At 38.9% G+C, this 24,321-nt stretch overlaps 1 protein-coding gene across 2 annotated transcripts; it reads left to right on the forward strand.

The window, feature by feature from the left end:
• The first annotated feature begins 12,162 nt into the window (after positions 1-12,162).
• KCNJ2 (potassium inwardly rectifying channel subfamily J member 2) lies at positions 12,163-23,468 on the forward strand. 2 transcript variants are annotated; one of them, XM_037740987.1, is made up of 2 exons: positions 12,163-12,346; positions 18,259-21,943. In XM_037740987.1, the coding sequence occupies exon 2, from the start codon at positions 18,476-18,478 to the stop codon at positions 19,757-19,759; it is 1,284 nt and encodes a 427-aa protein (XP_037596915.1). In that variant the 5' UTR covers positions 12,163-12,346; positions 18,259-18,475; the 3' UTR covers positions 19,760-21,943. The 2 variants fall into 2 exon arrangements, with proteins under 2 accessions (XP_037596915.1, XP_017391088.1); XM_017535599.2 differs by lacking the exon at positions 12,163-12,346 and adding an exon at positions 13,000-13,179 and having other exon boundaries at positions 18,259-23,468.
• The last annotated feature ends 853 nt before the right edge of the window (positions 23,469-24,321 follow it).

The raw sequence follows: 24,321 nt of genomic DNA on the forward strand, positions 1-24,321 counted from the left end.
ATATGAAGTTTTGCTCTTGTTGCTCAGGCTGGAGTGCAGTGGCACGATCTTGTCTTACTGCAACCACCGCCTTCTGGGTTCTAATGATTCTCCTGCCTCAGCCTTCCAAGTAGCTGGGACTACAGGTGCGTGCCACCACACCCAGCTAATTTTTGTATTTTTAGTAGAGACAGGGTTTCACCATGTTGGCCAGGATAGTCTCAATCTCTTGACCTTACAATCCACCCACCTTGGACTCCCAAAATGTTGGGATTACAGGCGTAAGCCACTGCACCTGGACTTTGCTTTGAGACAGGGTCTCGCTGTCACCCTAGCTGGCATGTGGTGGCATGATCACAGTTCACTGCGGGCTTGACCTTCTGGGCTCAAGTGATCCTCCTGCCTCAGCCTCTAGAGTAGCTTGGACCACAGGTACACGCCACCAAACCTGGCCAATTTTTCTATTTTTTGTAGAGATGGGGTTGCTGTATGCTGCCCAGACTGGCGTCCAACTCATGGGCTCAAGTGATCCTTCCACCTCGGCCTCTCAAAGTGCTGAGATTACAGGCATGAGCCACTGCACCCAGACACATTTATTGTTTGTGTACATATTTACAATCATTATTTGGTTCATCCTAAAAAAAAAAAATCTGTCTGAATTTTATCTCTACTTAAATGAGGAAGCAACAACATTTAAATAGTCAAGTTTACTCAGCCTCCAGGAATCAGGATGAGAGACAGTACTCACATCCTTTTTACTCAATTTAGCCTGATGATCCATAGAATTACTGTAGGTCAGCAATCAGCAAACTTTTTTTTAAATAAAGAATCAGATAGTGAGTGTTTTAGATTGTTTGGGTCCACATACAGCCCCTGTGTCACCCACTCAATTCTGCTGTTGCATCTGGGAAGCAATCAGAGGCAATCTGTAACTGAATGAGCATAGCTGTGTTCCAATAAAACTTTATTCATGAATACAATACTTCAATTTCATAAAATGTTTAAATGTCACAAAATAGTATTCCTCTCTTGATTTTTTGCTACCTTAAAAATATAAAAACACTGTTAGTGCACAGGGTACGTATAGGTTGTAAGCTTGATTTGGCCTGTGGGCACAGTTTGCACACTCTTATTTTTCTTTCTAGAAGGGAACATGTGGCGCCCTTACTTAAAAATATCAGAAAAGCTCAGGGTTTTCTTTTCTACAGGTCTAGTAATATAGGGATATTCTCTGGGAAAGCATAAATCTTGGTTCTGGGTCATTTTCCTGACCCAGACATGTTTCCATCAATAATTATCTTGCCCATATTGTTTTTCATGAATCAAAGGAGAGAGATATATTTCAGAGTAGCCGATATGTAAGGGAAGTCACGCCACACACACACACACACACAAATTAGGTTTTTTTTCTTTTTTTAAGAGTGGATTTTTAAAATAAAAATCTTCCAATTATGCTATCTCCAAATGTTTACTTCTTTCTGGATGTCTACCTTTTCCATTTAATTTAGTTCTTCAGCAGCACTTCTGATAACAATCAATTGTATTCAGAAAGTTTCAAGATAACTCTTCTAAGGTATCTGCTACTCCAGATACTTCAGTCCTATTACCAGGAAGAATTGCAAAGGTTTTCCTTGAAGAATCTGTGTGTAGACAGCAGGGAGGAGGAGGAGAGGGGAGAAACAGAAGAGTGTACCATTGATGGTCTATTGTCAGAGAAGCTGCTGTGTCAGTGACATCTGTGGGCTCTCCAGTCAAATACATGGTGACCCTGATGCATCCATGGCTAAAGGCAAAAGAGCAACTTCTCCTCTCTGTGGCAGCAGACTCTCCTGTTCTTCAGCTGATGAAAAATTTCTACAGAAGGAAGGGGACAAAGAGAAAAGGCGCTGGAATCATGCAGGTCTTGAACTGTATTTTCAGAGATGAACCCAATGATTAAGAGATATGAGTAGAAGGGAGAGGTTGCAACCCACCTCTCTGCCCGTTTTCTGCTGGCTCCAGATAACCCTATACTGAGAGCTCAGTTTTTAACTAGCTTATTCAACTAGGGGCTCCTCTGTCGCAGAGCTAGGACATAGAGGACTGAGGCACTGGCTTCATTTGCTCTTTGGTGCATTTGATCTCACCTATAAAAGGAAACAAATGCATGTCCCCTGTTTGTCCCCAACTACTTTTCACTTGCTTCACCACCAATCCTCTTTCTATATTTTGCAGAGAAAAGAGCAGAGCACTCTACCTTATGGAAGGCAATGGTATCAGGGCCAGCTTTTTTTTTTTTTTTTTTTTTTTTTTAATTGAAGCCACTGCAGTAGCTTTAATATACCCACAGTTCTTACTGGAATCAAGGCCTCTGACTATTCAAGCCATCTACCTTCTTAGCAAGTTAAGATTGGGACAAAACAATTATAGTTCTAGAACTTGTCAGCCTGAATCGAACCATCACAAACCAATCACACAAGGCTGCTCCCTTCAGCCCAATAGTTGCTATCATTTTCCCATGACGGGAATGGACTTGTTAGATCCTTTGGAAAAAAAACTCACCGGCAAGTACATCTCTCTGTCTATAGGTCTTTTCTATCCAGAAAGTTGTTGAGATCATCGGTAGTGGGTGAAAACGTGTCCTTTCGGGAGAAGTTTTTTAGACCAGAAGCATTAGTTATGGAGTTTGTCATTGTTGTTGTTCCTTCCAAGGAAGAGAATAAAGTGTAATCACACTAGGTCATGTGTAAATTTATGCTGTTTTTACTGGCTCTTAACCCTTTTCCTTCCAGGAATTGTTAAGTTCCTTTGCAGTCATATATCAGCCCTTGGGTATGTTCTCACCAAGAGTGACTGTTTGACGGTAAGGTCCCTCAGTAGACCAGTGGAATACAAGTCAGGTCATGCAACTGACTCCCTGGAAATTGCGTAAGAGAAATAAATACCCAGGTTTTTGTACAGAGAGGAAATTATGAAATCGAGCATGAATCCATAGACTCTCTTAAATTCTCCTGTGAGAAAAAAAAGTTTTTCTTGGTTGAAGGGGGTTTTCAGTGGAATTAGGGGTAAAACCTTTTGTGTGAAAGATCTCCAGTTCCTAAGTTGCTGGAAAGCCTGCAGGTCAGGCAGCCTTCTGATGGAGACTCGGAGGGGGTCAGGAGACAGGAGCAAGCACAGAACATCTGTCAATGCTTAGAGTTCTTTCTTTTTTTCTTTGGTTTTATGTCATGATCTATAAGTCGACTCACAGAGAATTGCTTTCCATTATGGAGAAATATTTCCAACAATGATTTTTTTTTTTCTTGCTGACTAGATTGTCTCACCCTGTGGGGCTATGGCGTGGTTTTATATTATCAAGTGTGCTTGGTGCTTTTTCTGCGTGTTGCTTTGATAGGCAATGCTTTTCAGTGGAGCCTGTGGAGCTGGAATCATATAGGTCTTGAGCTGTATTTTCAGAGATGAACCCAATGCTAAATCCTGGTAGTAATATAATTCAGAGCCGTCCACCTGGATCACCGGCTATGTTTGAGTTCCAATCCCCTTTTTGTAGGACTTGAATTAATGTATGGACTATGGAGAGAAATAAAAGGAACAAAGTCAAGCAATGCTTAAGGAAAGAAGATAGAACACAGAGAGGGGTAAACTAATTTCTGTGTTTAATTCACTTAGAGAAGAGCGCTGATTCATTTTGAACCCAGGATTAAAGAGACTTGTATAAACTTCCATTATACTGTCTGGATTTTGAAACTGTGGATACGGCATTGGGGACTAAGCCTGTTGGGCTAAATGATACTTTGACCAGGTAGATGTTCAGATTACTTCTGAAAGAAAATTTAAATAATATGTGCATTGTCGTTTAGTCTAAAGGAGCTGCTTAAATTACGTGTACTTAGCTCATGTTTTACTGACATGTTGAAGCTGTTTAACCTCAGAGCTTTACAGATCGTTTTACTTTTCAAAAATACCGGGAGTTGCCAGTAACTATTTTGAATTTTGCATATTTTAGTACATCATAAATATATGTGTAATGAGTGAACATGTGACTTTTTAAATTGTCAAATGTAACTGGACTCTAAATACCATAAAATCAAGATCATTAAGGCAGGTTATGAGAAAGAGTCTTAGAACTGACCAAAGCTCTTCTGTTAGAACTAAGCAACTGCAAATCAAATCTTAGCCTTCTTTATCTTTTTATGAGGCTTTTCGATGTGTCATCATTGGGTCAACAGAAATAATTGTGTACATGCATGTGTTTGTATGTGTGTGGCTGCATATTCATGTATTTTTTTAATTTGCTTTCTGTCAACTAAACTATTAAGTATATACCTTCCTTAGCTTAATCTGTGCAAAGGAGGCATTATCTTTATTTTATATAAAAATAATATACAGTGAAAGCAATAGTTTTGGACTTTGATAGGTAGGACATATTATTTTTCAAGGATTTTTTTAAAAACATTCTTACATGTTTAAAAAACAGCGCTCTTCTCTAAGTGAATTAAACACAAGGATTTTTTAAAAAACATTCTAACACATAAAAGAGGTTTCCTAGTAAATGGGAAAGCTGACGCTCCTAATTAATTTTTTCCCAAGCTGACTTAACAGGCAAAATGTGAGTATTCACATATTTCTGTTTACATGCAGGGAAATGGCAATCAGATTGCAAAAAAAAAAAAAAAAAAGCATTATTTATACTATCAGTTCCTGCCTTACTAAAACTTGGTGACTCAGTTATGCAAACCATACAAAAGAATAGACTTTTGTATTAGTACAAGTTTTGAAATGAGATTTTGCAGATAAAAAGATCAGAAGCTGAAATACTGGTGATATAACTTAAGTCTATTATATAAATTCAGAGTTGTTCTAGCACTAATCCTAGAAACAATTTCTAAAAACATTTGCTTAAAATAATTCATTTAAATTTCTTTAACACTTAAAATGAATTGCATGTAGCTCAAATCCAAATGAAGCATAAGAAATGTCCAGATTTGAGCCTAATAAGCACATTAAAAATCTAAGCACCTGTATTTTTTTAGCCTTGTAATTTCTGCTTTAATGGCAATCAAGTTTAAAAAATGTACAGTTCCACTTATTCATACCATTCCTTTATAAAAGGCAGATTTCAAGTAAGCTTCTAAATGGATGTATAATGTAGAAACTAATATTTTCTGGCAGTCCTTGGTTCCTGAAAGTTGTACTTCATCGTATGTGTTTTAAACTTTTGTCAAAATAGTCATGAAAGATATGTTACTTTTGTGTTACAAGGTAATATATTAGGGGCGGGCACTCATAAGACAGTATAAATCCGCTTGTCTAAACTTAGATGAGGCTGTGTGCATTGTAAAATGTCACAGAGAGTTTTGGGTCAGTGACTATTTTGCTGAAGGAACAACACTTACTTTTAACTGATCACTTTTCTGCAATAAATAGCAAAGTAGGTTTTTGTAGCTGTAAACTGTGTACACAGATAACCAGAGGATAGTCTGTCATGGAGCTAAAAGTTTCACCTGAAAACTTGCATTTTCTTTTAATAGTCATATCATGCTACGAATATTATTATGCTATCATAAACTACTAATGTTATTGGTAGTCGTTGGGTGCAGCATTTTATTTTCGTATAGTTGCAATATAAGTTTTATTTATTTGTAACTTATACACTAGGGCTTTGAATATTAAAACATAAATTTATTGGAAGACTGGAATTAAATCTCAGTTGAGGATGAGTGCCTACATAATGGAAGCTGGTCAGTGATGAAGGAAACATTCAATTAAACCCATAGATACTGATAAAATTTATTTTTAAAATGGAAGAAACTCTTGCACAGGGAAGCATGAAAATTGAGCCAAGCATTTGGAATTGAGTCCTGCATAAGGAGCAAAAATTCAAATTTCATATATTTTAGAGTTAGGAGAGAAATAATGTGGGGGATATGTGGGGGAGAATTAGAAAGTGGCTTTGAAAAATAGAGGTCTTATTTTAGGTTTCTAGATTTGTCTGAGCAAAGATGATAGCAAAAGTTATACTCTGCAGAAAGTAGAGGAATAAGCATTGAATTTGGTATCAGCAGGCTAAAAATCCACATGTATAGTCCCATTCACATGAGGAGATGGAATACAATTTCTATATCTCCATTTCCTTTTAAGTAAAAATTGGAATGTGGAAATCATATTAAGAAAACAAAAATGGAAGTGAAGATAACATGGTAGGGCTGCAGCCAGAAGCAACGGAAGAAGAAATGACTGTTTAATGTTCCAACAGCCCTACTTACACATCGTATCCTTCTGCTCAGTCATCTGTAGGTCTCTCCCTGTGTCAAGAATCAAGTGTCAGTTCAGCATCTTTGCCTTAAAAGACTAAAATCTAGTTCAAGTTTAATGTTCGATCTTAATATTTCTTTAAATACATTTATGAATTTGTTCAAATTCTGATCAATTGTAAAATCCATTTTACTTTTTTCTCTGTTTCATGTCAACCTGTACTATCAAATACAGAACTAATATGTTGCTAAGTTCCTCCGATGCTTACCTCTTCATTTATGACTTTTGTACTTAATTAAGCAATACATAAAGTTATTGATTAATAGACTTTTGTATGCATGTCTTATTATCATAGCTAACATGTTTAATTTATTCATTTAGCATTTTCATCATCATTAGCGGCAGCAGCAATAGTAATTGAATAAATAGATACCTTTGATTAGGTGATCACAAAGTGGTAAGAATTTTACATATATTATTTCTCATTCTTATAACAATCTTTCACAACTAGTAAGTGGGAGGTTGCAAACACGTGTCAAGTTGACCCAAAGCTCAACCTCTCCCCACTGGGCAATACCGCTACTATCATCAAAGTCACATAATTTAGAACATCCTTGAGATTCAATGCATTGGAATTTCATCAGAAAGGACTGCACTAAAAAAAAGCTTTAAGAGCTCATAAGCTTTGACCTAGTAATTGCACATCACAAATCTATAAGAAAAGAGAAAGATATGAAGATAAAAAATCTCCAAGTCCAGGCAATTCATGCTTATATGGGTTAAAAAAAAACTGAATATAAAGGTATAAGGATAAGTGACAATTATAGTTCATAAAATATATGTGATCATTAAAATATATACTTTCAAATAATTTTAATTGCATGACAGATGTTTAGATAATATAACAAGTGTGATGCTCGTGTATTAAAAATATGACACAATTGATCTTAAAATTATAGAGAGTAGGTGCAGTGGTTCATGCCTATAATCCCAGCACTTTGGGTGGCTGAGTTTGGAAGACAGCTTGAAGCAAGGAGTTTGAGACCAGCTTGGTCAATGTAGTGAGACCCCATCTTTAAAAAAAAAAAAAAGTAGGTTAATTTTTTTTAAATTGTAAAACATAGACTTAGAAATAGAGGAAAAGGAGAAAGGTATATCAAAACATTTATTTATAATAGTTGTCTTACAGTGGTGGAAATATGAACTTATATTATTTTCCACATTTATCAACATTCTTCTACATTTTAAAATGCTTATCTATTTTCCAAAATAGACATGCATCATTTTAGCAATAATTTTAAAAAATACCAAAAATACCCTTTTAAAAAACCTACAAGCTCTTAAAGCCCATATCTCAAAATCTAGGCATTCAAGTGTGTACATTTTCTTTCAAGAGTATCATTACAGTGTTGTTGACATTACTCAAAATATGTTTTGCATTTTCTTCATAACTTGTGGCATATTCCATAAATATCTACAATAGTGACTAGCTTTCGCTGTCTGAAGTTTGTGTTTGTTTGTTTTAATTTTTTGTTTTGTTTTTGTAAGTTCTGGAAAAAGCCAAGTTGTATGACTCTTAATGATCTTCCAAAGAGGTATTGTTAAGCAAAGAGACATTCTAACAGGTGTTTTAAACATTGGATTCAGTTTGCTAATTGTGGCATCTCTCACTGGAAAGCATTTCTCACTGTGCTGTAGAGGGGGGACTATGGATGCTGGTGGCAGTCTCATTTTCCCTGGTGGCTACTGATGGGTTTGTGTCTCCTTTAGAACCAGTAGTTTCTAATGAATATTTTCTTGTCTCCTCTACTTCCTCCTTCCTTCCTATCCTCCCTGGCTTCATTATTTTCCCATGCAAATGTACGTGCAATATACAACATCAGGATAGCACATCCTGTAAAGCACAAAAGCAGTGTTTGTTGTCTGGAAAACCCTCCATATATGCTAGCTTATTATTAGTCTTCTTATTATTGCTTAATTACTATGATTAAATAGTGGTACTACACCCTTCCAGTTATATGGCTTGCTTTTCCCCAGTGGTAATGAGGAGTCTACGCATAATGATTGACATTTTCTCAGCTGGTCTACCTCTTCTAACCAATGACCTGCACGTATGGTAGGGCTACCTGATCTAAGGAACTGCCATTTGTGGTTATAGAGGGTAAATCGAGGCTGTAAGGTCATTACCTTTGGGAGACCTAATGCATACCAGAAAAAAAACAGATGAAATGATCATTGTAATCACTGAATCAAGAAACATAGTAATGTAGGGTCTGGCCCTAAAATGAATATGGCATTTTCAGAGGGTAATCGTCTCACTCACATGAGATAAATGAAGTCTTCCAGAGCATGAGAGAAGAGGTAATTTACTAAATAATAACATGGATGCTCTGAAGTGTGAGCTTCTTAAAGCCCCACTTACTGTTTTTGATTTTAACATGTTCGATGGAAAATAAAGGTCATAATAATATAAGGATAAAGCAAGCGCTCAACTATTTTCTCAATAAATGAGCGTATGATTTTGTTTTATGTATACATACAAACATATGAATAGTTGCAAACACAAGGGTATCTCACTTACTCAGAAGTTTTCCTCAGCTATTTATAACAGCAAATACAAAGACTAAGCTATTTAAATGCTCTGAGAAGCAAAATAGATTCCATAAATCTAAATATTGAAGCTTTGTTACCCAAAATAGAAGTTGACCAAGCGAAGGTAACTCCAAATTCAGCATCTGTTCATACGACTTCAAAAATGCATCTTTAGATATGTTAAATTATATTTGCTTTTACATTACTTCAGCAACCTTGGTTACATAATTTCTCAGCCCAGTGCAGATTAGAATCAACAAATTAGGCTGAGCATGGTGACAGCCTGACAGATTAAAGGTACATTATCAGAAGCAAAAATGAGAACTGAAGGCTCACATTGACGGAGAGGAAAAACAAGCAAAAAGTCTTAAATAAGCTTAGTCTAGGGTCATTTAATGTGGAGGAAAATGCTCTACTGTACCTTGATAGGCCTACTGTCTTGCAGGCAAAAAATGAAATAGCTTATGTTTATTATAATCACATTAAGTAATTATCAAAAGTTATACTAACACATACTGTTCTTTTCATTTCATCATGTAACTGACATTTATTCTTAGAAATGACTTATAATTTATACACTTGATTACCTGTATATAGAAAAGTCTGGGAGCATAGCAGGCATTTGTGAAATTAATTGAATGAGGAGATACTCCTGTCTTCTGATGCGTTTTCAGCATCCTTAATATCACTATATATAGTAATATGTCATATTTATTAAATCTTCCATTACAAAGACTTCCCCATAAATCCTGCTTCATTCCATTCTTCAAATCTCTCTAAAATTATTGTTTTAATTGTTGCCTGATCCATTTTAGTGCTTAATCATAAGCTGCCTTATATTGTCATTTGATCATTTAAATGTTTCCTTCTGCCTTGTCTGTCTTCTCAATTGGACATTTGAACTCCTAAGGACAGGAATTTCTGCCCCTAGAACCCTTCCACCTTTCACCTCACTTAGCATGTAGCCAAAGTACCAAGTAGTTATTTCAACAAATACATTCATTGAATTTAATATGAAGATTAAATATTACCAATGTGGCAAGTGAAACTTAAGGCCAAAACTGTTTTCTGATAAGTAAGCTTGCATACAATCCCTTAAAATACCACAGTAAGTGGCTTGTTCTCATAGCAGCAGATTGCAAACTCATCCTGTCTACATTTCAGGGCAATCTGACAATGATTTATTTATTATCTATTGCTACTGATTGTCACTTTTAAGATTAGAAAGTGGTTAATATCCATCGGATACAAATGCCAGGAGTTTTTTACCATTTATGTGAAATTGAACACTCTCTCTCTCTCTCTCTCTCTCTCTCTCTATATATATATATATATATATATATATATATGGTTAATGGAAGTCTGAAAATACGTCTAATTGTTGGGCATCTTTATATAAATGCAAAAGAAAGATTTGTGCTTCTAGTGAAACAATCACCTTCTGCGTCACACAGCTATTCACAATCTGACTGCAGATCCAGATTGTGACTAATATTTGGCTCTAATGTTATAGGTGGTTACCGTGGAGAGAATCAGTAAGAGCATAACTGTCATTTCCTTGGAAAAATTTAATCCACAGATGGATCTCAACACCCAATTGCATTCATATCCAAGACTAATGGGGATTTTTGCTAAATAAGGCCTGACTTGGCCAAAAAAGATAGACTCTGAATAGAGAAATCTGTATCACGCATCACTTGAAAAGATATATTAATTCAAGCACTGAAAGCATTGGCACACAGGAATTTTCCTAACAGGGACGTGATGAAAAGTCATTTATTAATTAAAATGCATTTATATTTCCTTTTTAAAAATAAAGCAAAAGAGTTATTCAATGCTACCATGCATTTAGAAAATTTCACTTGCAAAATTTAATCCTTCATACTTCCTTATTTAGCTAAGTAATTAAGATAATGATTCTACTTAGATTGGAAAGTTGGAATTCAACTCATTAATTTTTCCAGAACCTTCTCCTTCAAGAAGTAAGCCTTGCTGAGCATCCTTCAGTCCCCTGGGAGGAGAGAAGTTGGGGGATGTGATGCTGATAATTGACGAGAGAGACCAGGATTTTCCTATCCTATGAAACTATCTTGGCCTGTGGTGTATTCATGCTATTTAGAATAGACGACTAAAGCAAAATCATTTCAATCCAACCTGCATAAAAATGGCATCCCTTTCGGAGTGAGTGACTGATTTTCAAAGAGAGCTCATTACCTGGAACAACAAGAATAAAGAAAGTGTTGCCTCTCTGAATGCATACGGCTTGGAAAATTCTTAGCCATCTGCAGATGTACCAACTGAATCATAATAAAGAAGAAAAAATCTATAAGTGATTAATTTTCTTTTTCCATTTGGGCTTAACGTATTTTAAGGGATAATTAAACTTTTGGCCTGTTTCTTAGAAGTCCAGGAGGAAGCATATGTCAGAAGAAGCTTATTGAACTGAGCTGTTAACTCGTCCATTATCTTTTGGTTAATCTAGAGTTAACTTGTCAATCCTCAGGTTCTTTTAGCTTTAGGGTACAGTCTAGGTTCTTAACATCCATCAATTTTACAGTGTTAATTCAACCTGTTTATAAATAACACATAACTAAATAAATGTTAAAGTAGACCTCCCTTAGGGCAAGCATTATTCCCAAATGCGTGGCAACAGAGTTGGTAACAGGGCTTGGTGAGCAGCATAATCTCAATAAACAGAAACCACATCGCCATTTGGCTTTCAGAGCAGCCACACTGAGTACTTCGTCTATCGCACACCCTTTTAATTTAAGTACCTTGCTCAGTGCTAAGAAAAGAGGCACACTCCGTAAGGCAGGATTAAGTGCGTATCTGCAAAGCCTAAGCAACCATATTTCACCAGCACCTCCTAGGGGCCACGTGTGGATATGAGGCTGGGAGGTGGGGACGCGCGCGGAACCTTTCCTTTAATTGTCAGCTCACGTCTCCTACACACAAAAATCCACCCCGACTGCGCCGTCCACGATACCAGCTAGTTTGCCGAATTAGTTTAGCGGCTCAAAGAGGCCTGTAGAGGTTTAAATAAGCTGCACAAACAACATATTTGATCGCTAGAGGAAATAAACATTTTAAAAAATTTAGTGGAAGGAAAGCCTCCTAAATATATTCTGTTCTTTAGGAGCAAAGCTTAGTTAGGACACCGAACTACTCAGAAATAATATACACTTACTCTTCGATTTACACACACACACACACACACACACACACACACACACGCGAGCGCGCGCGCGCGAGCACGTACGGATTAGTTTATAAAGTTCAGAATCCAGACCCAGTTAACACTCAAGTTGCTTTTTAGGGGTCTGCGCGCTCTCGCCTGGCTCTGCTGGGAATGAGAGCTGGGAGGCGCTCAGGCGAGGGCAGATCTAAGTGTCTGTAGGAGTAGCTATTCCAGAAAAATCATTACTCTCTAATTGTTCTGATTTTAGATCAGCAAAGCGTGCCGGGCGGTGGTGGAGAGATTGAGGGCGGAGAGGGCGAGAGGGAACGAGTCGTCTCCCCTTCAGAGAAGCCTAGGCTCCTTGTAAGTACTTCGCCAACAGTCCGGTGAAGAGACAGCCGAGCGGCGCTGCAGGGGCCGTACTTGCGAGCGTCTCGGTCCTGGGGGCTCTGCGCGCCCGTCCCAGCCCCTCGCCCCATTGACTCAGCGGCCTCTCCGCGCGCAGCAGCCTCGGCTGGGGGCTTCGGCAGAGAGGGAGGGGAGAAGGAGACGCGCCGGGGCCGACAAGCAGTCCTGCCCCGGTGGCAAACGTCTCTCCCGGGCGCTGGCACCTCGCAGGCCCCCTCGAGGAGCACGCAGGACACAGCGCCCCCCCAAGGAGGGGAACCGGGAAGTGCGTGGGGCTCGAGACGGGGTAGGAAGCTTTGCTCAAGGCCAGGCTGCAATCAGGCAGCCGCAACGGCCGGGCGCGGAGCTTCCCACCTGCTGCTATCCCAGCTGGGCCGCAACTTCCTCCTCCCAGGCCGGGGCCCGACTCCCCGGCCGGCGGGGCTCCGAGGGTGGAGGGGGAGGAGGCGGCGGCAGGTTCCCTCTGCTGGCTACGCCTCGTAGCATCCTCCCCTCCCCGCCGCGGTTCCCGGGGCCGGCCGCGCGGCCAGGCGCGCTGCGATTGGCCGGCGGCGGCCGGGGGCGGGGCCAGGAGAGCCGGTGTCGCACGGACCGCCTCAAAAGAGCCCAGGATATTGCAGAGCGCACTGGAGCCCTGGCCAGCGCGCAGCCTTCCCGGCGCCGGCAGGCCGGGTCTTGGGAATTCTGGTTTGCTTTGGCTCACTCGCTCTTTACAAACTACTGGATCTTACATGCCTCTGTACCCCCCACTTCCACTCCATGTCCCCATGCTCCTGCGCCAGCAACAGGTAAGGGCTGCTGTGTTTTCTTCCTTTTTGCTCGCTGCCTGTGTGTCCTGGGGAATGGACTCTGGCCGCCGTCCCCTACCCTACCCTGCCCCGCTGCTCCAGAGGTGCCCAGCTGTCACACTGCTGTAGCGCTCACCCACGCTCCGGAGTCCCAGATCATGCCTATATAGTTTGTGTGCGCACCAGAACATCCCCAGAGCTAAAAATACTGAGACATGCTTGGAACAGTTGAGCAATAGAAACAGATTTCTCTGCAGCATCTGTTTGTGCTCATAACTTCCAATGCACCAGCTGTAGCGAGATACTGGGTTTGGAGGCAAGGGCGAGAGTCTGTGTTCGGTTCTCACTCTAAGAAAAAAAAAAAGGCGATAGGGAATTTGGTTTGGGGGTGCGTCTCTAGCCTTGGTCTTAAAGCTTGGCAAACCTTGGGGCTCAGCACTATTTTTGATCCTTGGCTTTTTTTTTTTTTTTTTTTTTCGTCATTGCTTCAAGTATAACTGTGAGTTTCAAACAGAGTAAGTGTCTCAAAGTGGCCTTCCTGGAAGAAGAGCGGGAGCTTGAGTTCGGTTTGAGCCTGAGGATCGCAAAACTTTCACATTATATATTACTCTCCCCTAACCAATTTGTTGTGTTTAGTAATAATGGCATTAATACCTAGCTTGAAGACAGTGTGGCTTTAGGGAAGCAAAATAGTCAAAACGACTTGATTCTGCAGAAAGATTGCATCATAGCATGGATTCATCATGACAATTGGAAAAAAAATGATAGGAAATGGGCAGTTTAATGTCTGTGTCTGGGAAAGGATATCAGCAGGATGGTCACTAGGATCAGGCTGTGAATTCTGGTGATTTTCTTAAATTCAGAGTTTACCTGTTAGGAAATAAGGTGTTATTTGAAAACCTGTTTTGTATATGCAAAGAATCTACATTGCGTTTTACCATTTGTTTTCTTTTCACATTAATAATCAATAGACTGCCAGATTTCCTCTCCCGACCACTGTTCTGTGTCTGCTGTACATTATCTGTACACTTGTTAGCGTTTTCCTGCTCACTTCCAAATGTTTTATTTGTGTTTGCCATTATCTGGAAAAATCCTGGTGCTCTGAAAGTGTAAGAGATGTTAATTGAAGCATGGTGGAAAGGGTGAGAATAAGGTCAAGGTCATTTTACTTAGCTTTCTGCCCTCCTCTCTCATATTTTGATGACACTTTATTTTTTAATATTCTTGGTCTCCATAAGAAATATTTGATCTAAATTCTCATGAATTTGGCATAGAAAAATAAAAGAACACAGTCTTTCTACATCCTTCGGACTCTTCAGTTACAGAATCGCTGGTTAGCTGTAGTGTCCTTATGTGACTTTTGCGTAACCTGAAAGATTGACAACAACTACCTGCACAGATTGATTTTTTAACTGTATATTTTTGTTTACCAGACATGTCTATTTTTCAGCATATGCAAATACTGAGCCATGCTACAAGCCAAGCGCGGTTGAGTATAAATGTCAGACATGGGACTCACGTAGATAGATAGGTATCCCCCTACCCCTTCCCACTTTCCCCTCCTTCTCCCTTATGTTTATTGAGCTTCTAAGAGGTTGCTTTCCTAGCAGTTGTGCTCACATAGCAACATGTGCCCAGAGCACACTCAGGCTGGTCTATATGGCGTCAACTGGGGAATAGCTGTTCTAAACACTCATTAGCAGACCTCTCAGCCCAGTACATTTTCTTTTGCTATCTTTCTTTCCTATCCCTAGAAACTTTCTTATTCATTACACACCATGACCACATTACAGGACACATTTATTCTTATTTGATTTTTTTAAAGTTATTTATAAGCCATATTGGAAGTATTACCTATGTAGTCAAAACAGTTTAGATTCCCCATTTGTACCATGCAATCTCCTTGACCTTATATTTATCCATAGCTCTTTCTCCTTTAACATCTACCTAAGTTTGAAGCGCTGAACTATTTTTTCCATTGCTTATGCTTAATTTTGGCTCAGCCTATAAATAGTCTTAACATGAACAGCACCACATGTATCCTCTCAATTTCCCAAAAATACTTTCTACATCATAGGTTATGGCCTGGATAAAAATGATTATTTGTGTCCATGAAATTTACATCTAGGCCCTTACATATTTTGACTGAAAGGGGAATTTACACATTGTTTATCAAATTAAAATTTCAGTTCTCTGGATTTATATCACTTAGTGTTCTCATCTATTTCTAATTGATTGCATCTCAAAACATTATTTTGAATACAAGCTTGAAATAAAATTGCATGAAAGCCCTATTTTTTAATGATAGCTTTTCCCAGCTGCTCATGAATTGGTAATTGCTAGTGAAACCGAGCAGGCAAGGAAGTTTTCTGCTTGCTTAAAGTCACTCAGGCATGTGGGCAGGTTAACAGTAAAAGCAATTTTTACCATAAAACATTAGGACTGTTACCCCATCAAACCCTGACAGGTTCTAGACTTTTGCTATGTAATCAGCTCCACAAAAAGTCCGAATACATATGCGTATGCACATGTATACACACATAAATCTGTTTTAGGGCATATCTATTTGAAGTGGCAAAAGTTTTCATTTTGCCAGAAAAGTCCTCTTTTTCTCTTTCCAGGAAGAAATGGTAAAATTTCTAAATGATGCTCCACATGTGGAACAAATTCTGTTATTAGCAATGAAAATCAGACAATAATAGTCTCTCAATACAGGCTACTTTCGAGATTCTAAATGCGGAAAACTATTCATAGGAAGCTGGTATTGTGTGATTTGTGGAATTCAAACAAATGTCCTGGGGTCAAGATTTTTGGAAAGTCACAATTCAGTCTTTAGATTTCATATGGTTGTTATGTTTTAATCTGGAAGGAGTACAGAAAGAAGTCAGAAGAAATTTGAGACTGTCTACTCATGGCCCCTAATGGTAACTCACATGGAAGGATTGTTTTGAATCATGAAAAGGGAATTTCTTGGTGTCAGCTTATAATGTAAAGTTCTGAAGTCAATCAGAACTCAGGAATACAAAGCATTCATTAAATGAAGCTCTTCTACCCTTTTTTGAAACGTACACCTGCATTTGGTGTTGTTGCTATCTCTGTTTAGAAATGATTGTCAATTTCATGTGAGACAACTAAGATGAGGTAATTGCTTAAAAATGCTTTCCATGTACAGGATCTAGAACCTTGAAGGGTAGGATTCTTGTTTCCTTGGTCCAACTGCAAACTTCACAGGGAAGCAGACAAAACATTGAAGCAGGTGGAAGGTTAAGAAAGCACAGCAACTTCTTTTTATAAAGTAATTCAAAGGCACTTTCAAACCGAGCATCATTTAGGTGTCAAAAGCTGCCAAAATGTAACACACATTGCAATTTTCATAGATGACTAATCTCAGGAAAAATGTGTTGGGGCACATTCTTGCATAATAACTTGGATAAAGAAGAAGTCAAAAGACAGTAACAAGACATTTTCAAAGGCAATGCACCTTGCCTCTTTTTAAGGGATTGCACAAAAACAACATGAATGGTTTGCTTTATTTGTTTGCAGCTGGCTTGGCTGAAATTGGTTCTGTTAACTGTTTAATCTTAATGGATTTAGAGGAGAAGAAAAAAGTGGAGTCTTCATTATCAGGCATCAACAAATTCCTGACTCTTTTCATGAGTTATTTGTTGCCCCCCTTTAATATAGGAGAAGGATTTGGTTGTATGGAAAGTTGAGGGTGGCCTTTATTTTTCAGTTCTAACCTATATTAGTTTTGTTATTTTACATTTGGCAAAGAAAACACCTTAGAATTTTAGGTTTTTGTTAGTTAGTCAAGGAAAATAATTTCTTAAGAATGAAGATGGAAAGTTAAAGTAACTAGATAGTCCTTACCTAGGGAAGAATGAGGCAATAGGAGAAAGCTGAGAACTACTATTTGCACATATTAAGTAAAGGTGAGTGCCTTCTCCATAGGAACCTATAGCAAACAAAAGCACTGGAAGTGAAAGTAAGCAGACGGGCATTTGTAATCTGTCCTTACAGTTGTCTCTGTCTGAGAGAACACAGCACTGGACTCACATGAAATGAGTTCCTGCCTTATCTCAATCTGCTGAAGACCTGGTTCTATGGCACAATGGTGCTTACTTCCTAGCCTGTCATTACACATGACAGCCGCATCTCAGGAGAATTTCAGGACTCTTATTGCTAGGCAACAGAATTGCTTTCTATCCCCCAGAGCAAGACTTCGTCTTCAAAGTCTTCAAGCCAGAATTACCTGCACTAATAGAGATGTTAGCAGGTATTTCTGCACAGTGGTTGCTTAAAGTGTGAGAAGTGATGAAGCAAGCCTAAACGGTATCCAGAAACTGGGATCCATTTCAGATGATTATTAGCAATAGGGTCAGTATTATCATAGGAGGTTTTGTCCACTAGTTCCCTCTATTTTCAAGATATACACTCAGTCAAGCCTACACCAGAATCCACTTCACTATTATATTTGTAGGTGTGAATCTAAATTTCTTCCTCCAGCATTTCCTCTGCCTATCCAGTCTGCTCAGTTATATCATTTAAACAAAATAATCAGTGTCTTCCCATTTCAAAGTCATCAGGGGTTCTAATATTCTCTCATAATACACATGCAACTCAGTGAATACCAATGCTGTGTTCACGTGAAAAGTTTTCTAAACATGTCCTGCTTCCAAAAATTTTGTGACAAATCTTGGAATCAGAAAGTTTTTCATCTGCTTAACAGGGATCCTAGCAAGTGGGGCAGGCAAAAGAAGAGAATAAGAGAACGGAGAGGTAGACTTGAATAACAGAATATTCTAGATCACTGGCCAAAAATAAGGGAAAGGGAACCTGACCTGACATTTTGGTTGAACAAGTGTCACAGACAACTCTTCTGTTTAATGACTTTATACTTTTAAATAAAAGTTTTACAAAGCATGCTTAGGATATGAAGAAATTTAAAACCTTATAATTAAATGTAAAGTATACTTATCTTGACTTAATTCTGTGTTTTTGTTAGGATATATTGCCTTAGACAGTATAATTCTTTATGAGTGGCTTATTTTGTAATGCACAATCTCTCTTTTCTTGCAGGACATGTTCTCTGGATGTCAGCTGAGTTATTAAAGTGACTCTGTATGTCAGTAGACAGACCTTGGTAGAACCCCAAGGCCCCCAGAGACACCCATCTCTCCTCATTTTTTTTTGTGTGTGTGTCTTCACCGAACATTCAAAACTGTTTCTCCAAAGCGTTTTGCAAAAACTCAGACTGTTTTCCAAAGCAGAAGCACTGGAGTCCCCAGCAGAAGCAATGGGCAGTGTGCGAACCAACCGCTACAGCATCGTCTCTTCGGAAGAAGACGGCATGAAGCTGGCCACCATGGCAGTTGCAAATGGCTTTGGGAATGGAAAGAGTAAAGTCCACACCCGACAGCAGTGCAGGAGCCGCTTTGTGAAGAAAGATGGCCACTGTAACGTTCAGTTCATCAACGTGGGCGAGAAGGGGCAACGGTACCTCGCAGACATCTTTACCACCTGTGTGGACATTCGCTGGCGGTGGATGCTGGTTATCTTCTGCCTGGCTTTCATTCTGTCGTGGCTATTTTTCGGCTGTGTGTTTTGGTTGATAGCTCTGCTCCATGGGGATCTGGATGCATCCAAAGTGGGCAAAGCTTGTGTGTCCGAGGTCAACAGCTTCACGGCTGCTTTCCTCTTCTCCATTGAGACCCAGACAACCATAGGCTATGGCTTCAGGTGTGTCACGGATGAATGCCCAATTGCTGTTTTCATGGTGGTGTTTCAGTCCATCGTGGGCTGTATCATCGATGCTTTCATCATTGGCGCAGTCATGGCGAAGATGGCAAAGCCAAAGAAGAGAAACGAGACTCTTGTCTTCAGTCACAATGCCGTGATTGCCATGAGAGACGGCAAGCTGTGCTTGATGTGGCGAGTGGGTAATCTTCGGAAAAGCCACTTGGTGGAAGCTCACGTTCGAGCACAGCTCCTTAAATCCAGAATCACTTCTGAAGGGGAGTATATCCCTCTGGATCAAATAGACATCAATGTTGGGTTTGACAGTGGAATCGATCGTATATTTCTGGTGTCCCCAATCACTATCGTCCACGAAATAGACGAAGACAGTCCTTTATACGATTTGAGTAAACAGGACATTGACAACGCAGACTTTGAAATTGTGGTCATACTGGAAGGCATGGTGGAAGCCACTGCCATGACAACTCAGTGCCGTAGCTCTTATCTAGCAAATGAAATCCTGTGGGGCCACCGCTATGAGCCTGTGCTCTTTGAAGAGAAACACTACTACAAAGTGGACTATTCGAGGTTTCACAAAACGTACGAAGTCCCCAACACTCCCCTTTGTAGTGCCAGAGACTTAGCAGAAAAGAAATACATCCTCTCAAATGCGAATTCATTTTGCTATGAAAATGAAGTTGCCCTCACAAGCAAAGAGGAAGATGACAGCGAAAACGGAGTTCCAGAAAGCACTAGTACAGACACACCCCCTGACATAGACCTTCACAACCAGGCAAGTGTACCTCTAGAGCCCAGGCCCTTACGGCGAGAGTCGGAGATATGACTGACTGATTCCTTCTCTGGAATGGTTACTTTACAACGTGGTCTGTTGGTCAGAGGCCCAAAACAGTTATACAGATGACGGTACTGGTCAAGATGGGTCAAGCAAGCGGCCACCAGGGACTGAGGCAAGCACAATGGTTTCAAAGAAAGACTGTAAGCTCCATGATTAGCATAAAGCACTAACCATGCCTCTGTGTGACCCGATGGCACATAGATGTTGTAGAATAAGTTATGGGTTTTTATGTTTTGTTTTGTGTTTTTTCCAAAACTTGAACTTGCAGGCAAGCCTTGGTTGGGTATTTGATTTATCCAGAGTGCTTCTCTTTAGGGAACAAGGATGTTTTTAATGGCATAACAAAGGCAAGACTCTGCCTTAATTTTTGAAAAGCTGCTAACTACATGAACACAAATTTGTATTTTTGTTGCAGTGTAGTTTTTCTTTTGTGTAATTTTAAAGTCAGTGTTGAACTTTATTGAAAGCTCATGATGCGCTTCAAAGTGGCAAGTATTTGGCTATTAACTGCCAAAACGAGAGCCTGATTTTTTGAGGCCAGTAATTTGTTTGCTAGAATTGATTTTTTTTTTTTCTCTCTTGCTCTTTGTTACATAAGGGCATTATGTAACACTAGCCAAATGGTAGCCTCCGGGTGGTTGTTTTTTTCCTCCATGATGTTAATGGGTTATCTCAAATTTTAAGTTAGACTACCTAAAATAAATACCAAAGATAATGCATATTTTTGCACAGTGGAGCTTACACTAAAAAGAAAACAAAGCCCCATGGGCTGCCTTGAAATCAAGAGACAATAACTTTGAACCTCAGCAAGACCTTGAACCGCCGGTTCATTTTGCACCTTATTCAGAAAATAGAGCATCATACTCACGGAGTCTAGTCAGTGTAGTGCTTTTAAAAATTTTGTCCTTTCATGTAACTTTTTTATTTCAAGAGGAAGAAGAAGAAAGGGGCAGTAAAATTCACACACACGCAATATCAACATCCATTCTTTCCTGCTAGGCAGTGCTGGCCAGGCTCATGTAAAGTGCGAGATGGTGATGTGCTCTTATATTTATCTGGGCTTTCCCTTTTGCACATTCCAAATTTATTTCATAAGATCTTCATAGGACCTCCTTTGCATCCTGGAATTCTCAAAACTGAGCCATCCAGCATGAAAGAGAAATGGGTTTAAACCCTTGCTGCTGAATTTATTGCCTCGACTGTCAGAATATTTCCAGCCCATCTTCACCTTAGAAAAGATGCCACACATGGCCTCCAGCCTTGTTCTTCTGATCCGTCTGTCTGGATTGAGTCCCACAGTGCCAGATAGGGCAGTGAATGCCAAAGTGGGGTAACAGGGAGGTGTGGACAAGCCAGTTTGATGCAGCACTTTGATGAAGTATTTAGGAGGGAGAGGAAACTTGCCTTTTTTAATGGAAGAAGGTAGGAATGAAAATATCTCAGTATTTTAGGGTCAAAGAGACACATAAAAATAACATAATCACAAGTAAAGGAGATGATGGTCTAAAAAGGTTATTCCCCTTTTCTATGTGCATACTTATGATTGAATATGAGCTAAGCATTGTCTCCTGCGGAGCCCCAGAGCAGCTTACTAAGGAAGGACATGTTGTTTTCCAGAAGCCTCCCCTGTCTGGCTGACTGCCTTGCTAGAAACCTCATTTTTTTTCCTCACTCTAGCTCAATAATGGAACTCTCTTTTTGATTTAAAGTTTCCTATTTGTGAATTCTGGGGTTACTGACTTTTCTTTCTAATTGGAGTCTCAAAAGCAACTCTCTTATGGTATTATATCCCTGTATGCCATTAAAAAACAGCTTGTTCTAGAATCATGTATTTTGTAAACTGATGTTTGTGATGGTCTCTGGTTCTCGAACAGCCATATCTGAATGCTGTGCCTGCAAAACTATGACAATTTCTGCTGATTTCAGCCTTCAGATTTGATGGCTTTGAAAACCGAGGTGTTATTTTCAATGAAACCAAGAAAGAGATGTTAAGCAAATGGTTGTTTTAAATCCAAATGTAAAGGCAGGTTTGGGAAGGTGTTTAAAGAGTTGGAGGAATTGGGGATTGAGTGGACAAGAAAACTTACAGAAGGGGCACCAATTTGGTTCTTGACCGTGAGAGGTTACTGAGGGCTTCAGCTGCTGCTATTATGATGTTTTGCAAAGGAAAATAATCAAACCAAAGAGTATTCAGTGATATGTAAATTAAATGAAGATATAGTGGCAAATGGGGGTGACCAAAAAAGGGACTCCCCCTAAACACACAGTGCTGCCACTTAAAAAGACTTGAGAAATTTGGAAGGGGGTGGGTATGGGGGGTGGGCAGGAAAGAGGGAGGGAAATCTTTCAACTTATTTCTGAAAAAGAAAAAAATATAAAATTTCTGGTGCACAGGTTTGTTTTTTTTTTCAAGAAAATTTTGCAGAAGCTATGTTTTTAAAGTGTACATTTTATAAAGTTTATCAGATATTTTCATATTTAAAGCCAAATGTAAATAGAGGTCTGTAAAGAAAAATAATTGCCATAGAAAGTATAATTTCAGTGCAGCAATTTCTGAGAGCTAGTACCTATATGCTACCGGTTAGCATGGTTTTAGCAAATATATACCAGCCTTATAAGGTTTGTATTGCTATGTTCTTCTGTTATTTATTTCAGCATGGACTGTTCATTTGAAACCTTTTTCTAGTTATTAGCATTTTAACAGTTACAAGCTTTAAATGGCATTTCTTTCTTTCTTTCTTTTTTTTTTTTTTTTTAGGGCCAAGACACAGGTAATGCACGACATCAATTGCTGCATTTTACCTTCAAAATATTTGTCCTTATTGACTGGGTCTCCTTAATTAGTATACACATGTCATTAGAGGGCAGATGGAGGGGACTCACCATGAATATCTGGGGTCGATTCCCAGATGTGTGTTGCTTCTCTATTGCAAGCAGATTCCCTGTTGAATTTACTTAGGCTTTATTCCCTTTTAAAGAAAGTTTTGCCCATATCTGGAAGGGCGCTATATTTTTGGAGGGAGCCATAGATTCCTGGTTATCCTATTTTTAAATAAAATGTAGACAAAGTGAATTCTATTTTGCTTATTGAGAAAGGAGTAGTTTTCTATCCCTCTAAGAGTATACTTGAATCAGACATTTTAAGGATGTCACTATAGCACTGTTGTCATTTCCAAATTCCTAGAGAAGTTTGTTTTATTTTGTTTTTATTCTGTTGATGCATTATTTCTTCTTTTTACTTCCTGTCTTCTCAATACCCTCCTATCCCAACTCTCGGTGTTTATTTGATAAGCTCTGTTTCCTAAATCATATTTCCCTTGCCGTTACTAAATGTCACTTCATATTTTATAATAAAACACTCAGTAAAAGCAAAAGCTTGTCCTGAGAAGTACAGTGAGTTCTTTTTCACTCTGTGTCTAATAATGTCAAGGTGAGAAAAAAAAGTGTGGCATAGTTAACCTGCCCATCCCCAACCCTCAGCAAAGTAGAATCTCTTTTCTAGTAATTTTGGGTTTTAGCTCTGGGCTCTGGCAAGCTGAACAATCCTAGCCATTGACAATCATGATAGTTATTATTTTCCCATTGCTGTCTTTTTGTATCTAAAGTCTTCCTGTTGTACTGCACAAACCATGGATTGTACATATTTTTATATATTACGTCTTATTTTATTATTTCTAAATAAAAAAATTAAAAATTGAAAACAAATTTGTGCAAGAATCTTTGGGCTTCCTGTATGATTACCATAGAAACACATAAAGCAAGTGTTCCCAAACCCCTGATAGGTTAGATGAATAGAACCATAGAAATTGTCTCAACAGACAGGTGCAGTGGGGTGGCAGATTAGTTTAATTCAAGTTAGAGGAAGTCAAGCTCATATTTTGCTTTTGGACAGATGGCCTAGGTAGAAATGGAATAGAAAAGACAAATAAACAAGCAAAAAAAAAAAAAAAAACCTAACAAAAATATTATCAAGTTTAGATTTTGATTCTCTGTTTAATGAATGATAATATGTAGTTATTCTTTATCAAGCCTCAGCTATGTGTAGAGTTCTTGCATTACATATTATTTTATCTCATTCCCACAGAAACCAAATCAGGATATTATTATTTTGTATTATAGATTAAGACTTGGCAAATAAGTCCGTAAAGGGCCAGGCAGTAAGTATTTTTTGGCTTTACAAACCAGAGGGTCTTTGTGTCAATGATGCAAATTCACCCTTGTAATGTGAAAGCAGTTAACAACAATACAAAAACAAATGACATGGCTCTGTTTCAACAAAATGTTACTAACATCTACAGCCAGTGGGCTAGATTTGACTTACGGCCAGTAGTGTGTTGACCTCTGTTTTAGGTGAAGAAACAGTCTGAATTTTAAGGCTAATGAACCAGTGAGGTAGTATTTGGATTCTGGTTTTACCTGCATCTAAACCTAGTTTTATCCACTAAACTATATATCGTTTCAGGTCACAAAGCTACCAAGAATATGTAGCCCCAGAGGAAATGCTACTTTCTCTGGCAAATTTGAAATAAATACATGTTTTCCAAGTAGGA

The sequence above is a fragment of the Cebus imitator genome, unplaced genomic scaffold (assembly GCF_001604975.1).
Source record: "Cebus imitator isolate Cc_AM_T3 unplaced genomic scaffold, Cebus_imitator-1.0 Scaffold93, whole genome shotgun sequence".
Classification (NCBI taxonomy): Eukaryota; Metazoa; Chordata; class Mammalia; order Primates; family Cebidae; genus Cebus; species Cebus imitator.

Bases quoted from the DNA above. Each gene is read 5' to 3' on its own strand.
- KCNJ2 (XM_037740987.1), top strand. From the start codon at position 18,476: ATGGGCAGTGTGCGAACCAACCGCTACAGCATCGTCTCTTCGGAAGAA.